The 27,645-nt window shown below is 38.4% G+C and overlaps 1 protein-coding gene across 10 annotated transcripts in view; it reads left to right on the top strand.

The window, feature by feature from the left end:
* The window catches only part of Ptprd (protein tyrosine phosphatase, receptor type, D), a 2,098,812-nt gene extending 2,071,392 nt beyond the window's left edge, over nucleotides 1-27,420 (top strand). For all 10 annotated transcript variants that reach the window (XM_013516335.1, XM_013516328.1, XM_013516331.1 and 7 more), the window contains 7 exons: nucleotides 15,006-15,291; nucleotides 15,682-15,860; nucleotides 16,566-16,692; nucleotides 17,768-17,893; nucleotides 20,895-21,049; nucleotides 23,797-23,932; nucleotides 25,716-27,420. In XM_013516335.1, coding sequence (XP_013371789.1) covers nucleotides 15,006-15,291; nucleotides 15,682-15,860; nucleotides 16,566-16,692; nucleotides 17,768-17,893; nucleotides 20,895-21,049; nucleotides 23,797-23,932; nucleotides 25,716-25,784 — 1,078 coding nt within the window. In that variant the 3' untranslated portion in view covers nucleotides 25,785-27,420. The remainder of the gene's footprint in view (nucleotides 1-15,005; nucleotides 15,292-15,681; nucleotides 15,861-16,565; nucleotides 16,693-17,767; nucleotides 17,894-20,894; nucleotides 21,050-23,796; nucleotides 23,933-25,715) is intronic.
* The last annotated feature ends 225 nt before the right edge of the window (nucleotides 27,421-27,645 follow it).

Here is a 27,645-nt window from a genome sequence, read left to right as displayed (position 1 = left end):
TGAGAACCACTGGGTCTGAACATCCCTAAAGTCTAAAATCAGATTTATTTGTATGTCACTCTTTCCCTAAGAAAATAACAATTTCTACCAGGAAATAAGGTAGAATATTGGTTTTATAAAATGTATCACTACGTCTGTAGTATAAATCACACCTATCTATTCTGCCATTAGGTCAGTTAAATTTAAAATTTATAGAAAAAGAAGACTAAAGAAATTAATATTTATCAAAGATCTATTAATAAAGGCATTTGGCCAATGATACTTTTATACAGCAAATTTAGGGCAAGAGTTCCCATTCTAAATGTGAGGAAAGGATAGATAAGTGATGTGATATTGCAGGGCTTAGAGAAGGGAGACTCAGATTCTCAATTTCTGAAGTGCATTCTCTTTCAGTTTGCCAAAGTAGGGCTGAGGGTGCCTCACTGCTAAGTAGAGGCCGTGGGTTCAATTCACAGTATCTCAAGAAGCAGAAGAAGTGATTTGCCAGACTCATACAGTGGCACGTCATCTAGCAGAGACCTCCTGCTCTAGCTTGCTTATGTACAAACGAAACAGTTTCATCAACTCAGTCAGTACTCTAGTTGTATTGGAACTATGTAAAAAGTAAGACTGAGCCGTTAAGAAAAATATGAATGCTTTTGAAGTGGGACAGTCCTTCAGTTCCATGTGCAGGACCTGAATTTCTTCCCTTGGACATTAGAGACGTGTAGTTCGAGACAGTATCCCTGAGTTTGCATAGCCATGCATGAAGCAGATATTCAATAGACTTTTGATAAGTGAACATTAGATCAGGACCCAAAAGGTACAAGAATTCTAAAAGATAGAAGCGTCAATGGGTATAAGCTTTCTTTTAAAAAAGTAGTTGCCTTATTCTTAAATGCTAAATAAAATGGTTTTCACGGTCATTTGGGGTAGGGGGCAGAGGCCATATGCTTCTTGCCAGGTTGTATGGGTAACAAAGCCTTGAGAGTATTTTCCATTCATTATGTTAGGCTTTGCAGTGTGGAGTCTGGGGCTGCATAGTAATTCTGGTATGTGTGGTATTAATAGAAATGTATGCTGCATTCTGCAGCGTTTTCAGGGTAATTAGAATCCCAGTCCCAATATCTTTCTCCCTATATGAGGTAGATTAAGTCTCCAAAGAGAAGCATTTCATGCACTCAGAAAGGGAAGCACCACGTAGTGTCCCTGATGTTAAGAGAAAGTTCATTTTCCTCAAATGGGTTCCTCACTAAGGAACGGTTTGCTCATCCCTGACCTTCACATTGCCTCCATTTCCAGAACAGACAGGGAGCAAATAAAACAAGTGATTACTCTTTGCAGACGGAGTATCTCTGCTCCTTCTATGAATCCTGCCCATAGTTTACCCCTCTTTGGAGGTTCCAGTCAGCCACGGAAGGCAGCTTGGGGGTCCCCAAATTGGCCTAGACCTCATGAGTGAGGCTGTGAAGGGATTTCGTGGAATGAACATTGCCAAGCTGTGCAGCACATCTTGGGCAGCTGATAAAACGAGGCATGGCCTTTGAAGAGAAGCTTCCAGAAGAAATAACTTCAAAAACTGTTATATTCCTTTCTCGTACAGTTAGGGAAAGCAGTTCATCCACAGCAGTGACTGCAGAGTGAGGAAAAGAACTGATGTGTCCCTAGAAACTCTGGCTTCCAGAGAAGGATTTTCTGTAGAGCAAAAAGACCCCACAGCTTACTAGACCCCTCCTGACTCACTACTTCCTGAGAACATCTCGGATTCCATGTAGTATATACTTTACACTAAAGAGAGAACTTTGGGTTAATCCATCAGTAGATTAAATGTCTTGCCAATTAACGAAATACAGTAATTTATAAGTTGTACTAATAAAAGAATAAATGTTCAGATGCTGCCACTCATCCTCTGTGTACGTTAGTGCTTGTGAATATTTCCATGTAATTATATTTAATGCTGTAAACTATAAGTGCTGTAATTTTCTTTGACCTGTGTTGTAGTTAGATACATTACTTGATCAGAGCTCTCAATGAATCATTTTGTATACACATATTTAGTTAATTGGGATTTTTTCCTCCTGCCTGTGTTTATATGTAATATGCTCTAGAAGGGAGAGGAAATCAGCCTACAAGCAGCTGAATCTGGTGGAGAGCAATTAGGTTCCATCAGAACAAACAGCTGTCAATAATGAGTTCTGAATTAAAATTCCTAGCAAAGAAAGGAATCAAGACATCTGCGGGAAATGTGAAAATATTTTTATAACCTAATAGCTGAGATCTGGACAGGGATATCACTGAGTTTCCCCTGCTGTACCTGCAGTGTTATTTTGAAATATTCCCAGACCAAGAGAACACAGAAACTCACTGCATAAACTAGACAGCATAAAAAAAAATATTGGCTGCCTCTGAACACTGTGTATTTTGATTGCACGTAATCAGCATGAAGATTTTCTATTTCAGACTATTTTGCTCTGCCTGCTGGTCATAACATGAAGCTTAAAAATAGTTCTGTTATCTTTGTTTTGTGTCTTTCCAATCAGGGTTCTATTGCTTGGATATTTTTCTTTCTGTCTTTGGAAAAATACTTTTCAGTCTTATTACACGGTATCTGATTTGTTCCCATCTGGGGTTGTTCTTTACAAAGAAAACTTGCAAGGTGGGCTTCTGGCATCAGAGTTTTACTAAAAGATAATTCCATATATTTGCAGGTATCTGGAGATAGTACAGTATTTGGTCTTTACAGGGAAAAAGCAAGACTTACATTTTTCAAAGCAGCTTTTGCAGCCTCCCCTTTCTGTTAAAGTTTTATGGCCGAAGCAAATAAACAACCATGAGTGAGAGGTTGAGTTTTATGTTAAATTTATGTACATAAACACACATATAAGTTAGTATAACTGATGTGTGTTTTTCCCCATTTACTTCTAAAGATATTAAGAGTGTCTCTCCATGTCTTTGTTAGGTAAGTGTAGCGCAGAGATGCGCACCGCATGCATTTCTTCAAAACTTCTTCAAAATACAGAATCTCAGGGCCCAGCCCAGACTTCTGGAATTAGAACCTGGAGAGGAGCCTAGGCATTCATGTTCTAGTGCAGCCCAAGAATATGAACAGGTCACTTGAACATGTGCACGCCTTGCAGTGCACTGCATGGTAATTGATACAGGAATGTCCCCCTTTATATTTATTAAATTGATTTATTGAGTATTAGCTTGAACCTCTGGCTTCACAGTGTTGTGCCTGGTATTATCCCACATCAGAAGCAAACCCCGCCCTCCCTCCTCCTGCCTCAACCATGACCACAGTGTCCATCTAAGTGTACCTGATACTAACCCTCATTATGTGGTCATCACATATGTATAGCGTGCTTCCTGAAGTCTTCCCTAAATCAAGTCATTCCAAAGTAGATGGAGCTGACAGATATTACTAGCTCATGTGTAGGCAGGTACAAGAAGATGATTTGGACAATGCTTCAAGAATCACTTGTTCTTTTTGCTTTGAGTGGTTAAATAGAGGGGCAAGTCCTGTTTCAGGACTAGAGGATAGTTAGAATTAGAGTAGGTAGGGTGTTGCTCTTTCAGATCAATACTCTGGCAATCTAAACTGGTGGGGTTATGGATCTGGGTTCTTCTACAGAGTCCTAGTGGAAACTATCATCTGTCAGCAGTAAAGCAGCCATTGGTGGAATTCTGATTCTGGGAAATGGGGACATAGACGCAAGTCCCAGCTCTCTAGAAAGCCACGCCATCATAGTCAAAGTTGTACCCTTGCCCAGTTCTCAATTTACTTCTTCAAAAAGGAATCTAAGTGAAGTTTGGAAACAGCAGTACAGCCATTGCTGATGAGTAAGTTCAGGAACCGTGAGTTCAAGGAGCCAGATCAGGGGGACACCAACAAGAAGTCCTCTTGGCAGGTGGCAGAATGATGGAAACATGTGAAGCAGGCCTCGGGCACCAGGTGACTTGGTTGTGCTGGGACTGAGAGTCTCACTCATTACTGAAGCTTGGAAGGGTCAAACGACCAAGCAAAACATGGCCGCCAACGTGTTACCTCTGAGTTAGCTCCTTCAAAATGGCGGGCCTGTTTTTGTTTATAAATGAAGATAATAGCATTTATGAAGAATGATAACATTAAAATCCTCTCAAATCTTGCCCTTTTGGGAAAACATTGATATGCCTTGCAAAGTAGAATTTCTTAAATAGGAGTGTTTTCCTGATACCTTCCAATGGCTCATCTACTTGACTCTGCTTTACCTGAATCAGGAGATGTAGTATTTGAATTGCTAAGGGTGAGCCTGCTGTGAAGACTGAGCAGGTTGTACATGTTGTAGTCTATGCCTTTACTGTGTCCCTCAAACTAAGCAGTATACAACCTGTACAGCCTTACATGACAGGCCTGGAAAATAATTATGTCTCCTTTCCAAAAGTGGGAGTTTTTATATCCTTCTAAATAGAATTTACAGTATGGATTGAAATGCTATGGACATTTGAAAAGACAATCTATGTATTAATGATATAGTTTCTTTTTTTTTTTTTTTTTTTTTTGGTTTTTCTCCGGTACCGGGAACCGAACTCACAACCTTGCGCTTGCCAGGCAGGCGCTTTTGCCGCTGAGCTAAACTCCCAGCCCCTAATGATATAGTTTCTATTTTTAATTTTTTAAAGGGAATAAAAATAAGAAAACACATTAGAAATGATACAGAATTTCAGAAAACAAGATAATATAAATTCAACAATGAGCTCTTTTTTTGTTTTGGTACTGGGAATCGAACTCATGACCTTGTGCTTGCCAGGCAGGTGCTTGTGCTGCTGAGCTACATGCCCACCCCTATAGTTTCTTATACACTCCTACAGTATTATTCAACTAACCTCTGTTCAGATCTGTTAACTATCAATTATCAGAGCAGGCTGAGTCTGCTTCAGCTCATGTTTAGTGGCCTATACTCTCCTTCTGTAAAATGACACCTCCTATGGCATATTGAGGTGTTTTTAAAATAAACACAGTAGTCTTCTAATTTATCTTAAACAATATTTTAAGAATAATAGGGGATGTTTTTGCCAAGTAATAATGAGACAGAGCCAGGTACATGCAGAAATCTTTGGAGGATTTTTGTTCATACCTATTTCAGGCTCATTCCTTTTTAAGAACTTACCGTTCAGCCGTTATGGAAAAATAAAATGCTTTGAGCAAATGTGACCTGGCTCTATTCAGCCTTGACCTTTTAATATTCTGAAGTAAGGTCCCTATTCTGCATGTCAGGAGCTCTGTGCTTAGTTTCGGCTGCTTCTCTGTTGTGTCACATTCAAAGCATAAGGTTCACTTCACCTTTTTAGGATCCTCAAAGCTCTGGGGTCCCCAGCCTAACTCTAACTTGTTGGAATGTTTTGCCAAGCATTCTCCTTGCTGTGTCCCCTACTTTCTGAAACCACTCCTTAAAGTCACCGCTAATGGCAGAACAAATGTGTGCCTGAATGATCTTAGTATCGTCCAGACTTCTCCTGAGAAAAGGAATCCTCTTTAGGCAAAGCTGTGCTGTAGTCCAGAGATAGAATGAACGGGGTTCCAGCATTTCTCTCTGCTGTCTTTGAGCCTCAGCTCTTTATTGATCCTAATTACAGTTAGCTTTAGAGTAACTTGTTCATTCATTGCTTTAGATTTCTGTTAGTTCCACTATTATATGATTATGTTGACTTTGATAAAAAGGAAAAACAATTCAAAGTGAAAGGCAACCCACTAATAACGGTTATGGTTTGTGCACCTTCTCCATTCATGTTCTGTGTGAGAACAGGTATACTTACATGTAATCTTGTTTTGTGAAGTTTTAAAAAGATATAAGTGGTACTAGGATGTATATATTGCTGTATGACATATTTAGGTAGACTTTACAGTTTAGGAACTTTTTTAGAGAAGCCCTATACATAGATTCACCAGTTCTTTTGTATTGTTTCATAGTGTTGGTGATACTTACCTAATCATAGGGACACTTTACCTAGATGATTTCCTGTTTCAGGTAACGCTACCATAAAATAATCTCTGAGCCTTTCTGTGCATATGTATGCATTATAGACCTGTATAGTAGATTTGGTGTTAAGTCAAAAACATGTGCATTTTAAATTTTAATAAAGAATGTATTGTTTAGGCATATGGTCTATTTTTGATAGCATGGACAAATTGTGCATTTCAGTGAAAACTGTTTAAAAAATTATTTCATAATAAATATGTCAATAAGCCAGACACATATTTATGTCAAAGAAATCCATGTAATTTCTCAGGTCAACCTAGGTAAAAGAGATATTACAAAATACCAAAATATCAGTGGATTTTTTTTTCTTTTGTAGAGCTTTACATATTCTACAGATACCCATCCCAGCAGCATATTGGCTTACATGCTGATTTTATGCAAATAATGAAAGACGAGTTTCAAAACAGCATCCTCGTCAGAGTCAGTTCACAGTTTTATTAGGATGGTCACTTGATTAATGCTATAAACCTGAAACATAAACTCTATCCATTCTGATGCTCTTTTATAGATAAAAGATGTTCTTTTATATATACTTGCAGTTCATGAATGCCATTCTCACGACTGAACTAAAATATCAAATTATGAGTTGATTCATGGCCAAATGTTCACAAAGGCCTTTGGTCCACAGTTGACTGTCTTTGCATCCAACTAAATGATCTGTAAAATTTCCTAATTCTATTGTCCTTCTTCACCATCTCATTGAAGTATCAGTGAAGGGTCAGCATTAAAACTCTACCCAATTAATCAGAAAAGCCAATTCTTAAGCACATATCCAGAATGATGGTAGCATCAAATAGTCCCCTATGCCTCTTAATTTTTTTCTTTTTGCACATCATTACTATATCACATCACAGGACATTAGGCATATTTCAACTCGTGGGACTAACTCAATCACGTTTTGAGAAATTGAAAACAAATGCCGTAACTGGCTGAATGATAATATTGAAGCAATAACAATTTCCTAGCAGGCAGATTTATTTAATAGATTGCACAGTCTTTCAGCTTGTAAACACTGCAGTGTGTCATTCACAGAAACTGGTTTTTAAAGGCAGAAGTTCACCCATTGTCTAGTTTGCTGCAGAATCCATCACAAATACAAAGCTTTATTTTTGTTCTAGTACTCATTAGTAGAATCACTGTCCTCACTGTAGGATGACGTAGAAAGTTACCTTTACTTCAGGAATAATAAGGGCCAACATAAAGCTAGACTTGATTTAAAAGTGCTGTCCTCCTCCGTTTTGCTAGAATTTTTCTGTGACATAATAAATATCCTGAATTGTGCTGGCCTCAGCCCGAAGCACGGGGTTATCCACTCCTTTTTTCAAAGATATTTGGGGAAATCTGTCTCACTGCTTGGCAACTACTCCGACAGAAAACAGATAAAAATAAGGGTGGTTTATCAGTGTTGCTGTTCTTATCATGTTTCAGGTTGAAGGCTGTTGAAATGATGAAAAACAAACAGCACTAAATAGGGTTCCGTCATTATTGCTGCTGTGGGGAACTTTCTCAGGATCAAAGAAAAATGCATTTGCTTTCAGAACTACAATCCTTCATTTTGAGAGGTGCGCTGCACTCAGACACCGATGCAGGCAGGAAAGGAGTAAAGTGGAAAAGCAAATAAAATATGTGCTGCTGTGGGAACTTGAAAATGCAAACAAGAGTGGGCTGGCATACTTTGAAAAGCGCTGCGTTTTCAACATCTGCTTAAGAAAAAAAATCGTGCCAGAGGATTGTTATTTCTGAGCAACTGGTATAAAGCATGAGAACATATTGTTTCCATCTCATCACATTATAAGAATTCCCTTTATCTCTACGAACATGCATTAAAGGAATATCCCCCTTCCTGGGAGTTGGGCGGGTGTTCCCGTGCGTGTCCTTGATCCAGGAGAAAGCCCAATATGTTTAAACTCGTATTTTTTTAAATTTTGCAACTCAAGTTGAGCAGCTCCAGTTTTGCCGACATGGAACTTGCCATGTTAAATTGTCAAATACAGTAGAGATACAGAAGCTGTTGTCCTCTCCTTTGAGCTGAGTATGCCCTGGCATATGGATTAATACCACCACCAACCCCCAAAAAAAGAAAAACAAAGGAAGTCAGTTGCTGAGAGCGGTATAGATTGCCATGGGAACCCATCAGGAGGCTGTCCACCAAGGAGACAGACTTCGGTTAGGTCTTGAAGGAAGGCAAGTGTCAACAGGTTGAGATGTTAAGACCTACACATGCAAAGGCCCAGAGATGGGGAGGTTTCAAAGATGCCTGAGTGGTGCCCAGGGAAAGCTATGAGTTGTAAAATAAAATATTGCCTGAAGGTTATGTAGGTTTAACCATGAGGGTGGTGCCTAAGACATAACTATAAAAATTTTTTTGAACCTCAAGTTAAAGAAAATAAAATGCTCATGTACTTGCAACAGAACTTATTTAAAAGACTGAAAGTCAAACTGGCTTATAATTTTATTAAAATGCAAAGGAAGATCATGGGGTAGTATGTTTAGAGTTTGAGGAAATAATACTGGAAATCCCACAGTAATGCCACAGAGAAGCAGGTTATTGGTCATGTGTAAAGGTAAAAGCAAAATAACAACAAATAATTTGTCAGAAATGCAAAGCATAATAATATCACACATGCATATATTACAGGAAACATTTAAAGACATTCTAGCCAACCAATAAGTATATCAAAATAAAAAATTCAAGAAGGGATGAGCTGTGTCACAAAGATAAGCTATGAAACGTAATCATCCTAACGATTGCTATTAATATGGTTATAGGTTTAATAAATATGTTATAAACAGCTCTTAAAATGAACAGTTAATATATGGAAAATATCCTTTTGCTCCTGCCTGCCTCCAGCCACCAGCTTTTTATTTAGTTACTCAAATATACTATTTTCTATCCCAGTGCCTTTTATTGGAAGCATTCTTTTTCTCCAGCCTTCTTCACTTAGCACGCAGCTCCTTGTCCTTTTCATATTATATTAACCTCCCAGGGCTGCCTTAACGTAATGTAACACCACAGACAAAGTGTCTTCATGTTCCTGCTGGGTTAGAGCACCAGTGGTACTATATGCACGACTGCCTCATCAGGAACCTTGTAGCACTAGTGGTAGAAGTGATCCAGTACTGCATGGGAAGGTCATGCATGTACCGCCAGTGGTTCAAGCCACCCAGCAGCAAGACATACCAATTACAGTCCTGTCATGAACACGTTAAACAACAGAAATTTGTTTTCTTCACAATGCTGAAGGCTGAAAGTCCAAGATCCAGGTGCTGTGGGGTTGATTTCTGGTGTGGCCTCTCTTCCTGGGTACCTGTCTCCTCCTTGACCTTTCCTCTTTGATTACATCACAACAAAGATCTCTGGTTGCCCTTGTTCTTCCAAGAAGAGCAATCCTAGCTGATGAAAGCCTCCATCCTAAATTCTCTCCCCAAAGGCCCTATTTCCTATAAGGTCACCCTTTGGCTATAACTTCAGCATATGACTTTGGGGGAGCGACACAATTCCCAGGTGTAACAGGTATCAATTTAAATCATGATCTCGGCCGGTTAGCTCAGTTGGATAGAGTGTGGTGCTAATAAGTGACGGTCTCACAAAGACAATCTGCCAGAGTCCTGCACATTTCACAGCAATGAAATATTTCTTTGTATCATTATTTAATGTCTCATCCCTCCTCTAACCTTTAATCTCTAAGACAAAAGGATCATACCTGTTTTGTTCAATGCTTGGATGTCCTAGAACACGGTAAGGACGAGGTACATATTGTGAAAATAGCCTGCAGGATCTCATAAAGCAGTGAAATGCAAATGTGGAAGGGAGAACAAAGTGATGGACACTTCTCTGTCTGTCCTTGGGTGGTAAAATCAGTAAATTAGAGGAGTCAGCGTGGACCGGTAAGTGTAACGAGCAACTCTTCCACGTGCCACTCACATTCCTAGTCACAGAGACACAGTGCCTGTCAGAGGCTCAGTCCTTGCAGGGTCAGAAGCATGGTGGAAGAGGCCGCTCCCATCGTGGTGACCAGGAAGCAGAGGGAAGGGAGGAGCCAGGGTGGGAGAGACTCTCCCAGGTCACGCCCACAGCGATCCACCTCTTAAACCAGACCCCAGCTGGTAACGTCACAGTTAGCTACAGCACCCCCATGACCCAGTCACCCTTTAGAAAGCCTTGCCTTTGAGCACATGAGGCTTTGGGAGGACATTCAGATGTGAATCATAGTGGGAGAAAGTGGTATTCACTGATTCCTTTGGTTTAAGTATCCCCATCGTAGATGATACCTAGCTAAAACCTGAGGCCACTATAGGAGAGCTGCTCGAAGCACATCATTATGTAATACTTTCACCTCAAGAACATCACTAATATATAATAACTAAAAAATACATTTTATGTATTTTCTTTATTTACATTGTATTTCAGCACAAATTCTAAAAATGTCATAATCGGTTTTGCCAATTCCAGCACCCCACTAATGGATACCTGAACAAAATCATACAGATGAAAAGCATAGAAATTGCTGATTTACTATTGTGCAGGGCAAGAGGCAAAAACAGGTCAAGGTGACTCTGTGATTTTTATACCTATCAAGGAGAGGGGGTGACTGGGAGGTGCAGATTTGTGAAGATATGATGTTAAATTTCCATTCTGGTTATTTTTTCAGATAATTGAGGGCCGTGTGAAATATAGCTTCCCATTTGTACTCAAAGGAAAGGTCATTGCTTTAGGAAGCATTTGTTTGGAGATTGCTACTGAGCCATGACGGAGAACTAGGGAGAGAAGGATACAAGATTTGGGACATTATTTGTATTGGGAAGGGGGACTGGCAGAGGTGTGTAAATCAAAGGAGAGAGAGAAGGAACAATCCAGAAAAGCAGGTAGATAATCGGCATAGGACTCAGATGAGAAGAAAAAAACTACATACTGAGGCATGGTCGGAAGAGGTGACAGAGGATTTATGAAGATCACAGTTAGAGTTCGTCTTTGGCTTTTGTTCCTGACTTGATAGGAATTCTGTCTGTGTTGGTGGACGCGTGGCTCAACTCTCTTTGCTAATTTTCTGCACTGTGTTTTGAGTTATTCTGTGGGATAATGGCAAAATCTCCTCCTTTCCTACCATCAACCCAAGAAAGCATGGGACGTTCTCCTTACCCCCTGACTAATGTCAGCCAAAACAAGGCAGAGGGACTTTCCTAGGAACCTACCTTGGGGAAAGTCAGGGCTACGACAGAGTCACCCCAGCTGGCAGTTCCTGCAAGGGCAAATGGCAGAAAACAGCATGAAGCAATAGGGATCTCAGGAACAGTGGTGCTGAATTGCAGTGCTGTGTCTCAGGAACTGCATGCAAGTCCCTCCTCTGCCACCTGCCGTGAGCTGCGTGACTTCAGGGCGGTACACAAATGTTGTGAATGAGGAACAGGAAGGCGTGTGTGTACTGCATGCCAAGCACTGTAGTAGGAAGGAACTTGACTGCCATCTCATTCGCCGTGACAGTATGTGAAACCAGAAACTTCTTTGAATGCAGAATATTATTTATTAGAAATAGAGAAAAGTGAGCAGTCTGAGGGGGTAGATTAAAGGAAGATTTCACAAGCCAAACTTCAAATATCCTGGTGTAAGTCTCATAAATTCTTTAGCTTACATCACCTGTTCCTTGTTGTCATCCCAAGTAGAATGTCAAAATGTAATTTGAACCTACAGAATAACTGCGTCATCCTTCCTGTCTGCCAAACACTTGATACGTTTAACTCAGCTTTGATGCTTATTGAATAATTAGACCAACTGCTCGACTAGAGTTGACTATCATGATCAGCTTTCAAAAACAGTAAGAACAGATGAGGTTAAATGACTTTCTCAAGGTCACATAGTAATTGGTACCTGATAAAAAGTACCTTGAACTTCCTGGTCTTACTTCAAGCTAGACAAGCATATGATATCTAAGAATAAGAAAAGCTCCATCCTAGAGCAGAGGTAGCATATAAACTTTAAGAGTCAGCTTCTTCCATAGGAGCAGCAAGAATGAACAGTGAACAGTATTTTGTTGTGCGGGAGGAAAACCTGTTCAAGCTCCAGCCGGCCTTCTGTTGTTTCTTCTCCCCACAATACATGATTTAGACTCAGGTGCATATTTGATGTTTCCCCTCCTTCATCTTTTGGAAAAATGCATTACTGTCAAAAAAATTGACAGCAGTTAGAATTGGAGCTATTCCTACTGATTTTGAAATATTCTGTAGTATCTTTCGGTTAGACTATAGAATCATGCATCATCCAGACATTTGAATGGTCCCTGATGCATATTTTAAGGAAATACTCCTGCTCTTATCTATTGATGTGATACACGGGACTCAGTTATAAGACTATGGGGTGGCTTCCACAAGGAACTACTGTATAAAGTTGTATCCAATTAGAAGCAATGCCCAATTAAAATGAAATCAATTTAGAAAGGCAGCACTGAAAAAATAAAAGATGTTCCTCATAATCTTAGAACCTGCCAGACGTGAAGTTTCAAAGAAACCCAGAAAGACAGACCTCTGCTAGGCTAAGTTACTTAGGTTCTTTTAACTGAAAACTGATGGAGTACCGATGGACTTAATTTTTCTAGCTTCCTTATTCTCTATCAAGCACTCTGCAGAGCAGTCTTTAGATACTGCTTGCATAGTTCCACGCCTTTGTAAAATACAGATTTCTTTCACAAACTTGGAAGAGTCCTGCTTCCTAAGTCGGCTTATAGACTGGGTGGGCAACTCATTAAAAAAGTCCTCTGTGCCTCTGATTAATTATTCCACCACATTTTTTTTCTGAGTGCTTACTGCACGCTTGGTGTAGGACACACAGAGATGCCACCCCGCCCCAGAGGTGTGCACTGTTGCTTATGAATGGCCACCCTGCCAGGCTGATAACACCCCTCAGAGCTTTAGTGGAGAAGTACTTCAGACACAGAGAGGTGTGGGAAGGGAGCTGATGAATCCCATCTAGGCGGGTGGGGATAGAGAATGACAGGGGAAACTTGCTATCTAGATTATTTAGTAAAATAAACAAAATCAAATGGAACTTGGTGGATCTCACCACACTGGCACCAGCAGACTCCCAGAGCTCTATCTTAGTGCTTGCATCACATTTCTAACTATATGGCATGCAGAGATGTGGTATCATTTCTCAGGCTCATTGTACCCAGGAGGCTTTTGCATGGTATCTCAGTGTCATGTCAGTTTGTGGACTTAGGTCTCGAATGGAGTCTTTGAGTCAGTGTCCATTGGCCCTTTAGCTGGAGAGTTAAGTAATTGTAACAGTGCTTAGGTCAAATTCACATTTAGCCTTGCCTACTAACTGCAGTGTCTTGTGTAGAAGTAAGACTTGATGTACAGGACTCAGTAATTAAGTATCCTTTCATTAAAAATAATACTATTACCATTTTGCAGTCCATGGCACTGGAGAGAAATTGCCATTTCAGTTAAAACAGTTATAAAGTTACTCATTTTGGAGTTCTGGTGTAATGCGTTGCACAGGTACCTGAGTGTGAAAAGTTGTGTACCTAGTTCCCAGAAACAGCAGTATAATTAAGAAAATGTTTGTCCTTTTATGCCATCCTTGCATCCTCAATTCCCTGCTTTTGATGTCCTTCACATCCCATTTCAAATGCCAAATCATGCACAAAACCAGCACATCTTTTTTTTTTTTTCTGGTATTATATACAGTAGTGTATTCTTTGACAGACTCTAAGATCTTCAAAGGTAAGACCAAAGTTGTCCTATTGCTGTATCTCCTATTTCACTTAGCAGAGTATTTCATTGTTCCTTTAACTGTAAAGATAGATAAATCTATGGTTGGACACACTAATGAACACACCAAAAAACAGATGCCAGAATACAGTGCTATGGAGCAAATGAAGTGCTCTGTCATGGGGTCTAACATGATAACAATATATCCATTCCTCCTGATTGCATGTTTAGCAGTCAGGGTAAACATGCATAGTCAAAAGTAGAAACTTTCTTTCTTTCTAAAGTATAAAAAAGGAAAACCATTCTAGACTGAACCGTTTTTGGCACATAAATGTACTTAGCATGAAGGATTTGATAAGTAGGAAGCATTCAAGGCTTGCCTTGAGATTATAAAAGCACAGTGTGTTATTTTCTCATTCTTCTTTTCAATGCTAGAGGATATTCCATTTCAAGCACCAGGCTCTGTAATCCAGGTCAGTAAATTAGGTTGTCTCCTTAGAAGAGCCGATCTTGTCTACCTCTTGTGCATTGTTGACTGTCTCACAGCCTCTTCTTTGAATAAGTTTCCACCAACTGGAAAATGACCTTTAAGTCCACAGGTAAAGGAGTTTTAGAAATGCCTTAAATCTCTTTCAGTAACAAAGATTGAGGTCTTCATTTTCCTGCACAGAATACTTGAATCTCACCTAAAATTTCAAACTGCATTCAACTGTGAAAGGGAAAAAAAGAGTAAAACAAAAATATACACTGTCTCCCAGTTGCTTTTTATTAAGAAAGTGGTCTATTTTTAATGTGCAGCGTTTTAATTACATACATCCCACTAGGATGATTTTTAAATTCTTTGCTGAATTGTAGAATATGAAATGTTTTAAGTTGAGTGGTTTACTAGAGGCCTTTTTTATAAATTGAACTAAAATAGAATGAATTTGCAAAATGATACGCCTAATTAGATCTTGACTAATATTTTAAAATTCCGTCTAAATATAAACAGCCTAAATGTTTTGTGTTTTTTCATGTTTTCAAACTAATATTCATTTTATACTGCATGGTAATTATGGATTTAATATTTTGTACATTATGAAATGAAACTAATTTTATGCTGTATTTTGTTACCTATATTTTGGTAATGAGACATTAATAACATTAATAACACTTTTTGACCTCAGAGTGTTCAAAAGTCATCATAATGGCTATTTGAGCAGAATTCATGAGTACAAAGCCTCATTAATAAGAATAAAAATACGTTTTTGTGTTAGTTTTCTGATAAGTTCATCTGAGCTTTTCTTTCTGTTTTCTTTATAGTGCGGGAGTTGGCCGGACTGGTTGTTTCATTGTAATAGATGCCATGTTAGAAAGAATAAAGCATGAAAAAACTGTAGATATTTATGGCCATGTAACTTTAATGAGAGCCCAGAGGAATTACATGGTTCAAACAGAAGACCAATACATCTTTATCCACGATGCACTGTTAGAAGCGGTGACCTGTGGAAATACCGAAGTGCCAGCTAGAAACTTGTATGCCTACATCCAGAAGCTGACACAGATAGAAGCAGGGGAGAATGTCACGGGAATGGAGCTCGAATTTAAGGTACGGCATTGGATATGATGGGGTTATTCAGGACCAAGTCATTGTGGGACTGCCTATGAGTAGTGGCTTCGTTTTAACCTTTCAGATTGTGAAGTACGAGATGCAGTTGACCTTCTCTTCACGTATCGGATCATAAAACACTTCTTTCTTCTCTATTCTTTGCTTCCTCACAATACCTTGAGCCCTTTTGTATCTTAATTGACAGATCATACTCTCAGAACATAATATTTAACACTTCAATAGGTATGTGAAGTAATTAGGCAGAAGTGAAAAGCAATGCAATTTGAATGGTTAAGGTAAACAAAACATTTATACCTAAAAAGAATATCTTGGTAACATTGCATTCAGGTGATCTAAAATTGTCTTTATCCATTTTCTTCCTTTCAACAGCGTCTAGCCAGCTCAAAAGCTCACACCTCAAGATTCATCAGTGCCAATCTTCCATGTAATAAATTCAAAAATCGCCTTGTTAATATTATGCCATATGAATCCACAAGGGTGTGCCTACAGCCTATCCGCGGAGTAGAAGGATCTGACTACATCAACGCCAGTTTTATTGATGGATACAGGTATATACTGTTGCTCCACTACAATACAAAGCCTTGATATTTACATGTGCCCTAGATTCATAATGAGAAAGAGTTTCATTTCAATTCAAAGCCATTTTCTTTATCCAGGCATGCAGTCCTTTGGTATTTATTTATTATTATTTTGGGAGCTAAGAAGCAATAGTTACGAAGATTTTAATCTGACTTTCTATAGTTTTCTTTCAAAAACCACTTAGATTTTTAAGGCACAAGTAAAGAAGCTGCTTAGCACCATATTTCATAGATTTAATAAATTATGTGAGCATCCTTTCTAAAACATAAAGATGTACAACTGTTCATGATTTTTATGACACATGAAACTGAGCCATTAACTTTGTACTAAAGTTTAAAAATGAAAAAGATATATACTATAATATTAACAAGGAAATTTTTGTGAAATCCCCAAAATGTACTAAATGCTCTGCTTTGATTTTGTAATCTTTGTTAGTACATGTTTGCAGAATGACTACTTTCCTCACAGGGAGTTAGAACATATACATGACACATCTTAATTCTTCTAATGTCCTCTTTACTTGCACTCTCCCCGCCTCTCTTAATGGAGATTTACAGCAACTGTATTAATAATGTGTGCTCCTTTCTCTTATCAGGTTTGATGTTCACCCATCAAGTGAGCTTTTATATATTCTTAAGATACATTAACATGCGCTTTCCTTCTGTGTAATTCAGACAACAGAAAGCATACATTGCTACCCAGGGCCCCTTGGCAGAGACCACGGAAGACTTCTGGCGGATGCTTTGGGAACACAATTCCACCATAGTTGTAATGCTCACCAAGCTGCGTGAAATGGGAAGAGTGAGTGTGTTTTCAACATTTACTTAGAAGGAAAGAGGATTCTACATACTACCTCCAGGGCCAGCCTCATTTCTTTGAGAGGCAGAGTACTCTAGTCACAGATGGATCATTCATTACTTCTTGCTGGTGTCTAATTTACAAGGTCACATCAACCTCTTCAATGTGCATATTTTGAGGAAAGATCTATACTTTGGTCCTGATGAAACAAAATTATAATGATAGATAAGTCATCAGATGCCCCTATTTGATGTATTGCTCTCATATATTCTTATTTCTTCTACTCTGGACAGGCTGATTTCTTAAGTAAATGGCTATCATTTCTCCAGATGCAGAAGGAACTTTACTTTCATTCCTGGGGAAGATTTTTAAGGATGTACTCTAGTAACCTCAGATGCTTTTTAAGAAATGATTGTTCTGAAATATACATAAAATGGTATTACCGAAATCGAGAGGCCTGTCACTTAGGTTCAACTCATGCAAACGTTTTGCAGTATTTACTTGAGATATTTTGTTCTTTGTGTAAACTAAAGGCTAGAAATGCAGTTAAAATCCAGTATCAGACTAGGAAGGTAACTGACTTGTTCTGATTTGGCACTGGCTTTCTGCAAGGCTTACCCAAATCATTAAAACTGCTTGGGCCACACGTTCTTCAATTGACAAATGAGATTGAAGATCAATTCAAAGGTTTCTTTCCACATTCACATTGATGATGCTTTTCATTCCTAACCACAGTGGTACACATCTGCTGTGATTGTGCAGAAATGTGGGACTGATGTGGCCAGCTTTGCCTAAAGACTGATGTAATTATGTGGATAACTTGCACATAAAAAATACCTACCCTGTCAAGTATTCAGATCAGCTGATGTAATATTAGGCAGCTACTATATGCCAGCTACTGTGCCAGATTCCACAGACAAATGTTAAACCAGATAGATTTCCTATCCTTTTGGAACTTAGAATTTCAAAGAGCAAGTAAGCCACGTGCAACGAGAATTGCCTGAATTTTGGAGTTTTGTTCGTTGTGTGATGAAATCTGTTCGATACTTTATAGTTTGATACTAAGTTTTCCTTTTAGGAGAAGTGTCACCAATACTGGCCAGCAGAACGATCTGCAAGATACCAGTATTTTGTCGTAGATCCCATGGCTGAATACAACATGCCACAGTATATCCTAAGAGAATTCAAGGTCACAGATGCCAGGGTAAGTTGGGGCACTCTCCAGTTCTTAACAATTAGCTGGAAATTAGTCTCAAATAGACTTCTGTGGGAGAAACGTTTGCCAAGTGACCATCGTCCCATATATATGTGCAAGTTTTCCTGCCTGTCAAGAATTCTCATAAACCCAGATTTGGCTTCCATTCAAACATAACATCTGGCAGCCCAACTTCGGGTATGCACTTTGTGAGTGTTTTTTCTGGGACGCATTTACTGATTGGTTGGCTATGCTTACATTTACCTTCTCAGCGCACTCTCTTTGGAGGTTTTTTGATTTCTTCATTACTTGAGGCTGTAAATATGTTGTTGTTTTGCAAAGCCCTTCAGGTCATGTGGGCTTGGAGGTTAATTTGGAATGATTTTAAAACTGCACAGCAAGTGGCATTCTTTAGAAGAATCTGACAAGCTCTGCACATTCTAATTTGATTCCTGGCATGGTTTATTCCTCTGTGTGCTAATGTGTCTCTCCGTGAGAGCTGTGCCTCTATGACCCTTGTTGGCTAGTTTTCATTCTGAATTTCTTATCAAGATTGCTGAGTCCAAGATTCAGTCCTGATAGAAGATGCTCTGTGCATATACTTTAATATCTTTGCCTTTGGCCACTCTCACATCATGACTGCGAACACACCTTAGAGAAGACTGGGTCAATTCAAAGCCCTGCTTTATTTTTGAAACTGTCACAGGGGATGGGTTGAAAAAAACTCCACGGTAGAGCTATTTTCTTGATCCATTGTTTTTTTTGTTTTTGTTTTTGTTTTTGTTTTTCTCCAGGAAAGCAGCTTTCTTCAAACTAATGTTTGGAGATAGTCAGCTAATCCCCAAAGCCCAGCGCTGACTGTTGACCTAAAGAGACATAGAAAGTGGTTAACAGGAGGGTTAGCCCAGGTGACAGACTGGTTAATGCCAAAAAAGTCTGAAGTATTAACTACCCTGAAGGCGACTGCACCCAAGGCAGCCATTAAGTCCCTAGGTCTCATTTTTGAGTTGCAGAAGCATGCCTTGGTGACCTGCCCTGTTGGTTTTTTAAAATGACCTCTCAGAATTTGAAGCTAGGTATGTGAGTAAAAATCCTGAACACAGCTTTCGCACTGTTTCTGAGAACAGAGACCAGGAGACAGGCTCCACCAGTGGCAAAAACATCATTACTGCTCCCTCCATCCACAAATGAAAGCTGATCACAATAGCCACAAAGAAAGATTGAAACAGGACATGGCCTACGTTTTTTTTTTAAATCCCTCAGTGATTGTAGAATTTTCTTAGCTACCACACTTGCTATTTGTGCTCCTGGTGTGTTTCTGATCTCAGCTTCCCAGTGCAGAAAGCAAAGCTGGCACCTGAGAGTACAGTCTTATTACACAGGTAACCTTTAAATGGAGTCAGGCGGTCTCACGTCCAGATAGTAAAAGTTTGTGCACATGACGTCTTCCTGCTATTAAAGGCAGCAGTGGTCAGAAATGAGATCCCAAGGACGTTCATAGGAGGACAAATCTGCCCTACGTAGGCTCTGGCTTTTCTTCCTCTGCTTTGCAAACCTTTCCCCGAAACAGAAGGAAGTCATGTCATGCTTCCATGGTAACCGTCCTCAAGTTGATTTTGGAGTCAAGCAGTTACTTCTGCATCTCTCGAGTTATCGCAGTATTGGTGTGATCTTCCTGTTTCACCTCTGGCCCCAAATGATATCAGCCAAGTGTCTGCCCTGTGTGCGCCATGAGGGTAGTTGATGGGTGCTCGTCTAGAATTGAGCCAACGTCTCTTTCAGTAGGACTGAGTGAGGCAAATTGAGCCTCTGTCTACTTACCCAGAATATTGACAATATGCACACTTATATGCAAAGAACATCCATGGTGAAAGAGGTGTTAACAAGGACGGAAAGGATAAAGCCTCTTCTGCTAGAAACAGGTCCTCTAAGCTTGTAATCTCTCTCTTCTGTAAACACAGGGTCCCTCCTGCTCCTGCTTATAAAAATTCAGAAAAAAATCACAAGTGTCTTCATATCTTTCTGAGTCTGAGCAATTTTCCCTAATCACATTAGTAAAGAAAGACTCCTTGTGCCTCTGGCTTGTTTTCTTTTTACCTTTGGATTGTCTGTGTAAAGGCCCCACAGCCTATTTAATTCCTGAGGCCAGCCTGGAAGAGTCCTTTTATAGACAGGGGAATTTATTTGGTCTCCTTAAGGGATGCTTCACTTTCTGCCGAACAGCAGTCACATGGCACGTGCTATGTCTCCTGCTGTGGTCAGAAATTGTATGCTTCTGAGGCATGTGCAGGAACCAGGTTCACAGCAACTACCTGGTTTGTGCCAGATCCTTTGAATGTCACCATTTGTCATTGGACAATGCTAGAAATAAGCACGCATGGCAGATGTGATATCATGACAATAAGAAAACCTCTGTTGTGGACAACATGCCTTTTTTCAAAACTAGGAAATTATTGGATTCTGAAAGAGGTTTTCTGTTTGGTTGTTTTTTGTTTTTTGGGTTTTTTTTTTTGTCTTTTTGAGACAGGGTCTTGCTATGCAGTTCAGACTTCCCTTGAGCTCACTTTGTAGCCCAGGCTGGTCTCAAACTTGCAGCTATCCTTCTGCCTCAGCCTCCCAAGTGCTGGGATTACAGGCATACACCACCACACCGGGCAGAATTTTTAAAGAGAAGATCTATTTGGAAAGAATTTGGACCTGATCAATGATTCTGGACTGAACCTTTGTGTCACAGAAGCATTTGCTAATAAGCAATATGGCTATTTGCTATCAAAGAACCTAAGTTCTTAACAGATCATTGTGTGAGGGAGAATAAATTTGTAACTGAAATAAATGCAGACAGTATTAATAGCAGAAGAGACACACAGTTTTTAGTAAAACATGTTTCTAACCTCTTGTGCTCTTTATATCTCTGGAAACAATTACATACGATTGCTTTTGTGCTCTGTGCACTTGAGCAATCCCTGCGGTGCCCTCCTTTGTGACTGGGTGTGTGACTTTCGCTCCAAAGGATGGCCAGTCCCGAACCGTGAGGCAGTTCCAGTTCACTGACTGGCCAGAGCAAGGAGTGCCAAAGTCTGGAGAAGGATTTATTGACTTCATTGGCCAAGTCCATAAAACAAAAGAACAGTTTGGCCAAGATGGACCCATTTCAGTTCATTGCAGGTGAGTCGAGAATTGAGAATACTAACTTTTCACTTGTCAGTAATGCAGGAATGGCTTGGAAAACAAATGTTGTTGTACATTCACTTTTGACATAAGCTTGTCATAGTGAATCTACATAATTGAAATATTCTCAGCAATGGATTGTATAATTTGTTTTATTTCTTTTTCCATGAAATGAAAGTAATCAGAGGAAAATTTTTATCCCCAAAATTTAGCTCGTGTAGAAAAAACAAACTGCAGTTTTCCAGGAATGGTTGGTATAACCCCCTGTAATAACTTATGCGAATCATTTCTCCCTTGCTTTGCTTTCATAGTAATGTCCCAGTAAGTATCTTTCTATATCGTTCTCTGCTGTGTTTGTCTTCTTGGGAGAACCATAAATAGCTATCCAGCCTTAATGACAGTACTAATTCTTGCCAGTCAATAAGCGATTAGAATGGTACCTCAGTTAAAAATGCAATTTGCTTGAAAATTGTTGCTACATCAGAAAATGAAGCACCTCCAATTTAATTATTTCTAGAGCATTTTATAATTTAAGTCATTGAAGTTAATAGAAATACCAAGTAAATGGTTTTAAACATTCACCATAAATTTAGTGCTTTTGGAAGTTGCTATACAAAACTGTTGTAGTGAAAGAAATTTACCTAATTTTATGTAAGCTGCTATATTTTAGAACTTCAGCTGCTTTAAATCCCAGTTTTTATTGTTAAAATCTTGAAGGAATTCTTTTCTAACGTTTATTTTCCTTCAATGCTTCAAAAATATAGTTCATAATGATATGACAGGCAGGATCTCAAAATAGGACACACATTCCACTATTCTACTGAGTCTTCAAGACGTAAGTTCTAGGCTTAATTTTATTATGATATTTTATGATAACAGGGAATTCTTGGGGCTTTATTTTTCTCTGCTGATCTCTGAGAGCCTTCCTAGCCCCTCTCTGTTGATTACTCATGGAATATTATATGAGAAACGGTTCTTGTTTGTATGCATTTCTCTGTGCCACATTATCAAACACCCTTTATTCAACCAAAGATCATGTAGAAAGAGACACCTGGACTGAAATAGTCAAAGTGGATATGGTATACTGACTCTGAAACCCTTGCTATTTCTTTTAATTTTACACATAATTCTTTTAATCAACTAAATGCAAATTCAAACCTTCCTAATATGATCTATAGGGAAAAAAATGTTTGATGTATATTTTTAGTTCTAGGCTTTCCCATTAATGTAGTATGTATTACTTCTCAGTGCTTATGTAATTACAGAATGATGTAAGCACTTTTTTAGGATAAATGCTGTGGCTTATTATTAACATACCTTACATCCCTTAGTACTTTTCTCTTATTTGGGAATATCTTGAAAACACCAATCTTCTAATTTATATCCTATTGCACTAACATGATAAAGTCAGTAAATTCAAAAGTTGTAAGGGTAATGCTTGTTCTTATCTTGAAAATACTTAGAAAGTCAACAGCATTGTATTTGTTGTTACAATTTAGCAAACCCAAGGTAAGATGGACTCAGGAACACCTGCACTGTCCCACAAAAGGTTATAAATCCTAGTCTCTCATGAGCGAGAGGAATTTAACAGAAGCCTTGACTGCTGTTGGGCATCCCTAGCTACTTTTTAAAGCATCACACAACGAATCTGTTTAGACTCTTCAGAAATCACAATTTATAAATGGACACACTGTTTGTGGATGCCTGTCAGCTACTTCCCCAAGTAAATGAATCCTTCCACTTTCTACAGCCTGCACCCAAGCGTTACACATGCCATTTAATTAGAATCCAGAAATGCGGGGATTTTTCCGATTATTCACTGTTTTGCTCATTACCTAAACCTCCAGATGCTTTTCTACTTCTTAAGTGCACAGAGCTATGAATTAATTTTCATTCTTGCTGTTGTGATGGAATTATCTTAAAATAGTAAAGACAAGAGAAACTCAAAATCTTGCTAACATGCTATAAAAGGTTTGGGGGATTTTCACTGCTAATCATCTAAAAATAGTGGATAAGTATAGAGATCACTGGCTCTTAGCTGTTCTTTTAGAGATCTCTTTAAGAAACTGTTGAAAGTTATAGTCATGAAACAGGAAAAAGTGACATTTCCACAATCCATACATATAAGACATTCACAGCCCCGCCAGAAGACTAAGTAAAAATTCCTCCAAGTCAGATAACCTCATTTTAGGAAATTTCTTTTTTTCATGTCTAAACCAATGTCAATATAGTAATTATAGCATCTATATATCTGGTTATATACTTATAGGTTTAAGTGATGGGACACCCTACATGGATTATGACTACATAAAATGAATAATTCACTGGAAAACTTGAAGATGCCCAATTTATTTCATCTTCCTCTGAATTGTTGCATACTTTAAAATATTTAATAGGCAAGATCTTAGAGTTTCAGAATCTGCATGATTACTATAAGTCTATGTTTTATTTACCCCTTCTCTTTTTCCCTTTATTTTACAAGGTTTGTGTTTGTGTTATCTTGGTCTTTCTAAAGTGATATTTAGCCACAGTTAAAATGTTATTTGATAAGACTTAATCCTAATTACCTTTTCCTTACGTTACCATAATGTACTGTCCCAAAAGTGGTCACGTGGCGAACTGAATTCCACATTTTCATAACGAAGTTATGCAGACTTTTGGAAAGTAGAAGCTAGAAGAAGAATGAAATCTGTCCGTGACTATCCAAATCTCCAGTAATAACACTGCCTTTGCTGTTTTGGTAGTGCGGGAGTTGGAAGAACTGGTGTCTTCATAACACTGAGCATTGTTTTGGAAAGAATGAGATATGAAGGCGTTGTAGATATTTTCCAGACCGTCAAAATGTTAAGAACACAACGGCCAGCCATGGTACAGACAGAGGTAAGAAAAGTTTCCATGAGTTTCACATCGCCAATCCACATTTTACTGTGACCTGAGTCCAGAGATCAACATCAGACACAAAATACAGGAAAATGTTATAAGAAAAGCATCATCATTTCATATTTTTGAACCTCATTTTTCCCTTTTTAAAACTGGGTGACAATATCAATGTCTTAGTATTACAGTAGAGATTACCTGAGAGTCTCTATTAAGTTGAATGATGTTCAGTTGTCACCATTTGACCACTTTTCACCTGTAAAATGGATATTTCATGTTTCCTTATATGCATACTGCTACAACAAATATTGCCTATATCTATATATCAATATATTGAAAGCATAATATTTGCCTCTGAAGGCATACAGAAAGAGAAGGCTGTATTATATGCCACTGATGGCTCTATAGCTCATTTCTTAAATATTTGGATCTTGGACAATAAACCTAGTGAAATTAACCCCCCCTTTTCTATTCTAATGATTGATATGGAAATTTTACTGTTTCTCAGAATAATATGCTTTAGCCATTTGACCTAATGACTATTCATTTCTAAGGATAATGTGATAGTGTTTATATTCCTCTAATGGACACTGAATTATATATGTTCCTCAATTCAGCATTTATGATATCTTCCAGACTTTGATTTCAAAATAGTGTGGGCATTTGGCTCACAATGCTCAAAACATTATGTCAGCCTGACAAACTTAATGGGTGTTGGGGATGACAGAGGAAAATTGGAAGTTTAAAAAGCCTTAACATTTAGGCAGGCAACTTACTACGACAAGATAGGAAAGCAAACTCCATTTATTCTACATTACCATTTTTATTGTAGAAAAATGCACTTTTAAGCAAAATAGAAACTACTTTCAGCACCATTGGCTACTGAAAATAAGTTTCTTCTATGGAGAAAATCCTGCTTTCTCTCATGGCTATGTCATCTGTAAATCATAATTTTTTCATCTCTCTAATAATGCTATTTATTCCAATGTGACAACGTTTTCCCTTTATAAAAAGAGACATGTTTCATACTGTTTCATCTTAGCATAAGCCATTCTAGCACACACACTGGCAGTCACACTGCAGTAGGGCAGAAGGCAGAGGTGTTTTTTGATATGGTCAGCCAATATGTCATGCCATTTTCAGGGGTGAAAGGCTTAAAAGCCCACTGTCCTGTGTAAATAAATGGTTTGCGTGTATGGAGTTCCACACTAGCTAGTTTTTGGCTCCTTCTCTCCCTTGTATATGGACATCAAAAATGATGGTCATTCTGACTACAAGCAGCCCAGGTCTGCTGTCTAACCAGAATTGGTTTTAACTTAAATTTGGATGGCTGTGGTGCCAGAAATATAAGCCCGTATTTCCTTTAAGACAGTTTGCATCTGTATCCATCTCTGGAAATTTGCAGGCTGAGAATGCGTTATCATAGTGGACCAAGTCATTGTAAAAGATGATCATGGCATCTAAGAGGTCTGTGCGTTTAGTTGGTGGTAATTGTTTCTTACTATTTGGAAATCAGTTCACACTTGTCTGGAAGAGAATGCTTTCCAGATCTGTCACGTACTTGGCATTAGGAAACTATTCTGGTCAGGTTGATTGGTGAAGTTAATAAACATCTCCTATGGCTAATTGTTCTTTGCTCACCATTACTGCTTAGTCATTGGATTGAATTGATTGAAGCCAGTAACGACTCTGCTCCTATAGAACTGTAACTTTGTTTTCCAATGCTGATTTTCTATTGTTTTATACTCACAATCCCTTTTTCTCCCCGCTACCTTATCTCCTGTAGGATCAATACCAGTTTTGCTACCGAGCCGCACTAGAGTACCTGGGCAGCTTTGATCACTATGCAACGTAGAAACCCCTGACCCCTTCTGGATTTTTACTACAGGCCCTTCAATATCCATGGAGTCTCTTCTGAGCCATACAGGGCACTTGAGAAGTCCTTCTTAACTTCTAACTAACAACCACTTAGTGGGACTATTACATACAACCAATTAAAAACAAACTATTCCAGGTGGACCAAGAATTCAGTTTAATAATCTAACCTGAAAAATAATAGAGAATCCTGACTTACGAGGTATCTGAAGGATTTTATTTACAGATACCTCAAGGATTCAACATAAAGGGAAGAAGAAACCACAGCAAAGAACCACCATCTTGTTTGAGATTGTTTGACAGGTACTAAGAGAAAGCGCCAGAGTGCTACAGTTCAGTGCAAGATGTTTGCTGGTGTAGCTTCTCAGAATGAAATGGACTCTGCTCCGACCTTGCCCCTACCCACCATACCGCTCATAATAAGATTTTAACAGTAAAGGTGGGGAATGTTTAAAAAGAAAGCCCTTGATTTAGTTTTCTAGTATTGTAAAGATACTGCTGCCCTCTACTTCATTTCTAACCGTGTATACTTTTTTTTAACAAAATGTATCATTCGATAAAGTGAATTTTAAAAACAAAGTTACATAACTCTTCATTTTTTATTTCCAAACTGTAGGTTTTTTTAAGCTGTAGAACTGTTATCTGTAATATCTTGCTGTAGAAATATCAAATAATTTGAAACTTTGCACATTTTTGTGCAATACTCTTTAATCTACAGTTTTGCTCTCATCAGATATTACTTTAACACTTTGGTTTGAATTAATGAAAAAGTACCCATTCTCTTTAAATGGTCAAAGAGAATTTAATTTTGTTTTGCTTTTGGAATCAACAGGGAGGCGCAAAGTATAAAGTTGCTGCTAACATATATACATATATATCCATATTTTGTAAGGGTGTCTATGTATATATAGACAGTGTGTCCACACAAAAGTTAGATTTAGCTATCATTCAGTTCTTTCATGATTTAGTTTTTTTTAAGAGTAGAAAAGCTATTATAAACATCTTTTTCAATTCTTAATTTTATGACATATTGGGATTTCTTAATATCGCAAAATTTTAATTTTCTAAAGGGAAATGAGGAATGCACATCAGTGATTGTCAAACCTCACCCCCTAGTTTCCAATTCAATCTCCCCACACCCACGCAGTCATGTTCACAAATACCATTTTGTTAGCCAGGTTTCCAACCAAGTTCAATATTCCTAACAATCTAGTGCAATAAAAAATTATTAAATATCTAAGAGGTGTGCATGTGGGAAAGGTCAGTGCATAACCCTTTAGGAGGGGAGAATGTTGTAATATATCAGCTATCAAGTTGTTTAAAAAAGTGTATTCACTCATATATTGTCTATAGTATGTGCTATGAAATTTGCATTTATGATATGTAACAGGGGCAAAGCCAAACTCATTTTACTCTGTTCGGTAAGAAACATTTTGTGGCATACAGCATTCCTGGGAAGTGCTGTACTTTGTTTTCTTTTGGTTTTAGTTCTGCATTTAGAGTGCCTTATAATTGATGCCTATTTTAATAGCATTTCTTTTTAGCTTTGGGTTCCTATTGCCATTAGTTGTTCATATCTGTTACCCTCTCAATTAAAGCATTAAATGTTTACCACATGTACAGAAACTCTTTGAATAATATGCATTCCTAGTGTTCAGCCAAGTCGGGGATGTTAGTGATTGTACCAGCCCAAAGCACTTGGATAATCAGGGCTCTTCTGTTCATAATTGTCAGCATCAGGAAAAGCTACTCATTTTATTTATAATCCCTTCCAAATCTGCTCTGAAACATGCAGTAACTGCACCAAACTTATTTTAGTAACAAATGTCATTGGCAACTTT

Source organism: Chinchilla lanigera, unplaced genomic scaffold (assembly GCF_000276665.1).
Source record: "Chinchilla lanigera isolate Chin_1 unplaced genomic scaffold, ChiLan1.0 scaffold00033, whole genome shotgun sequence".
Taxonomy (NCBI): Eukaryota; Metazoa; Chordata; class Mammalia; order Rodentia; family Chinchillidae; genus Chinchilla; species Chinchilla lanigera.
Note: the sequence above shows the minus strand (reverse complement) of the source record. Positions and strands in the feature narration are given on the sequence as shown.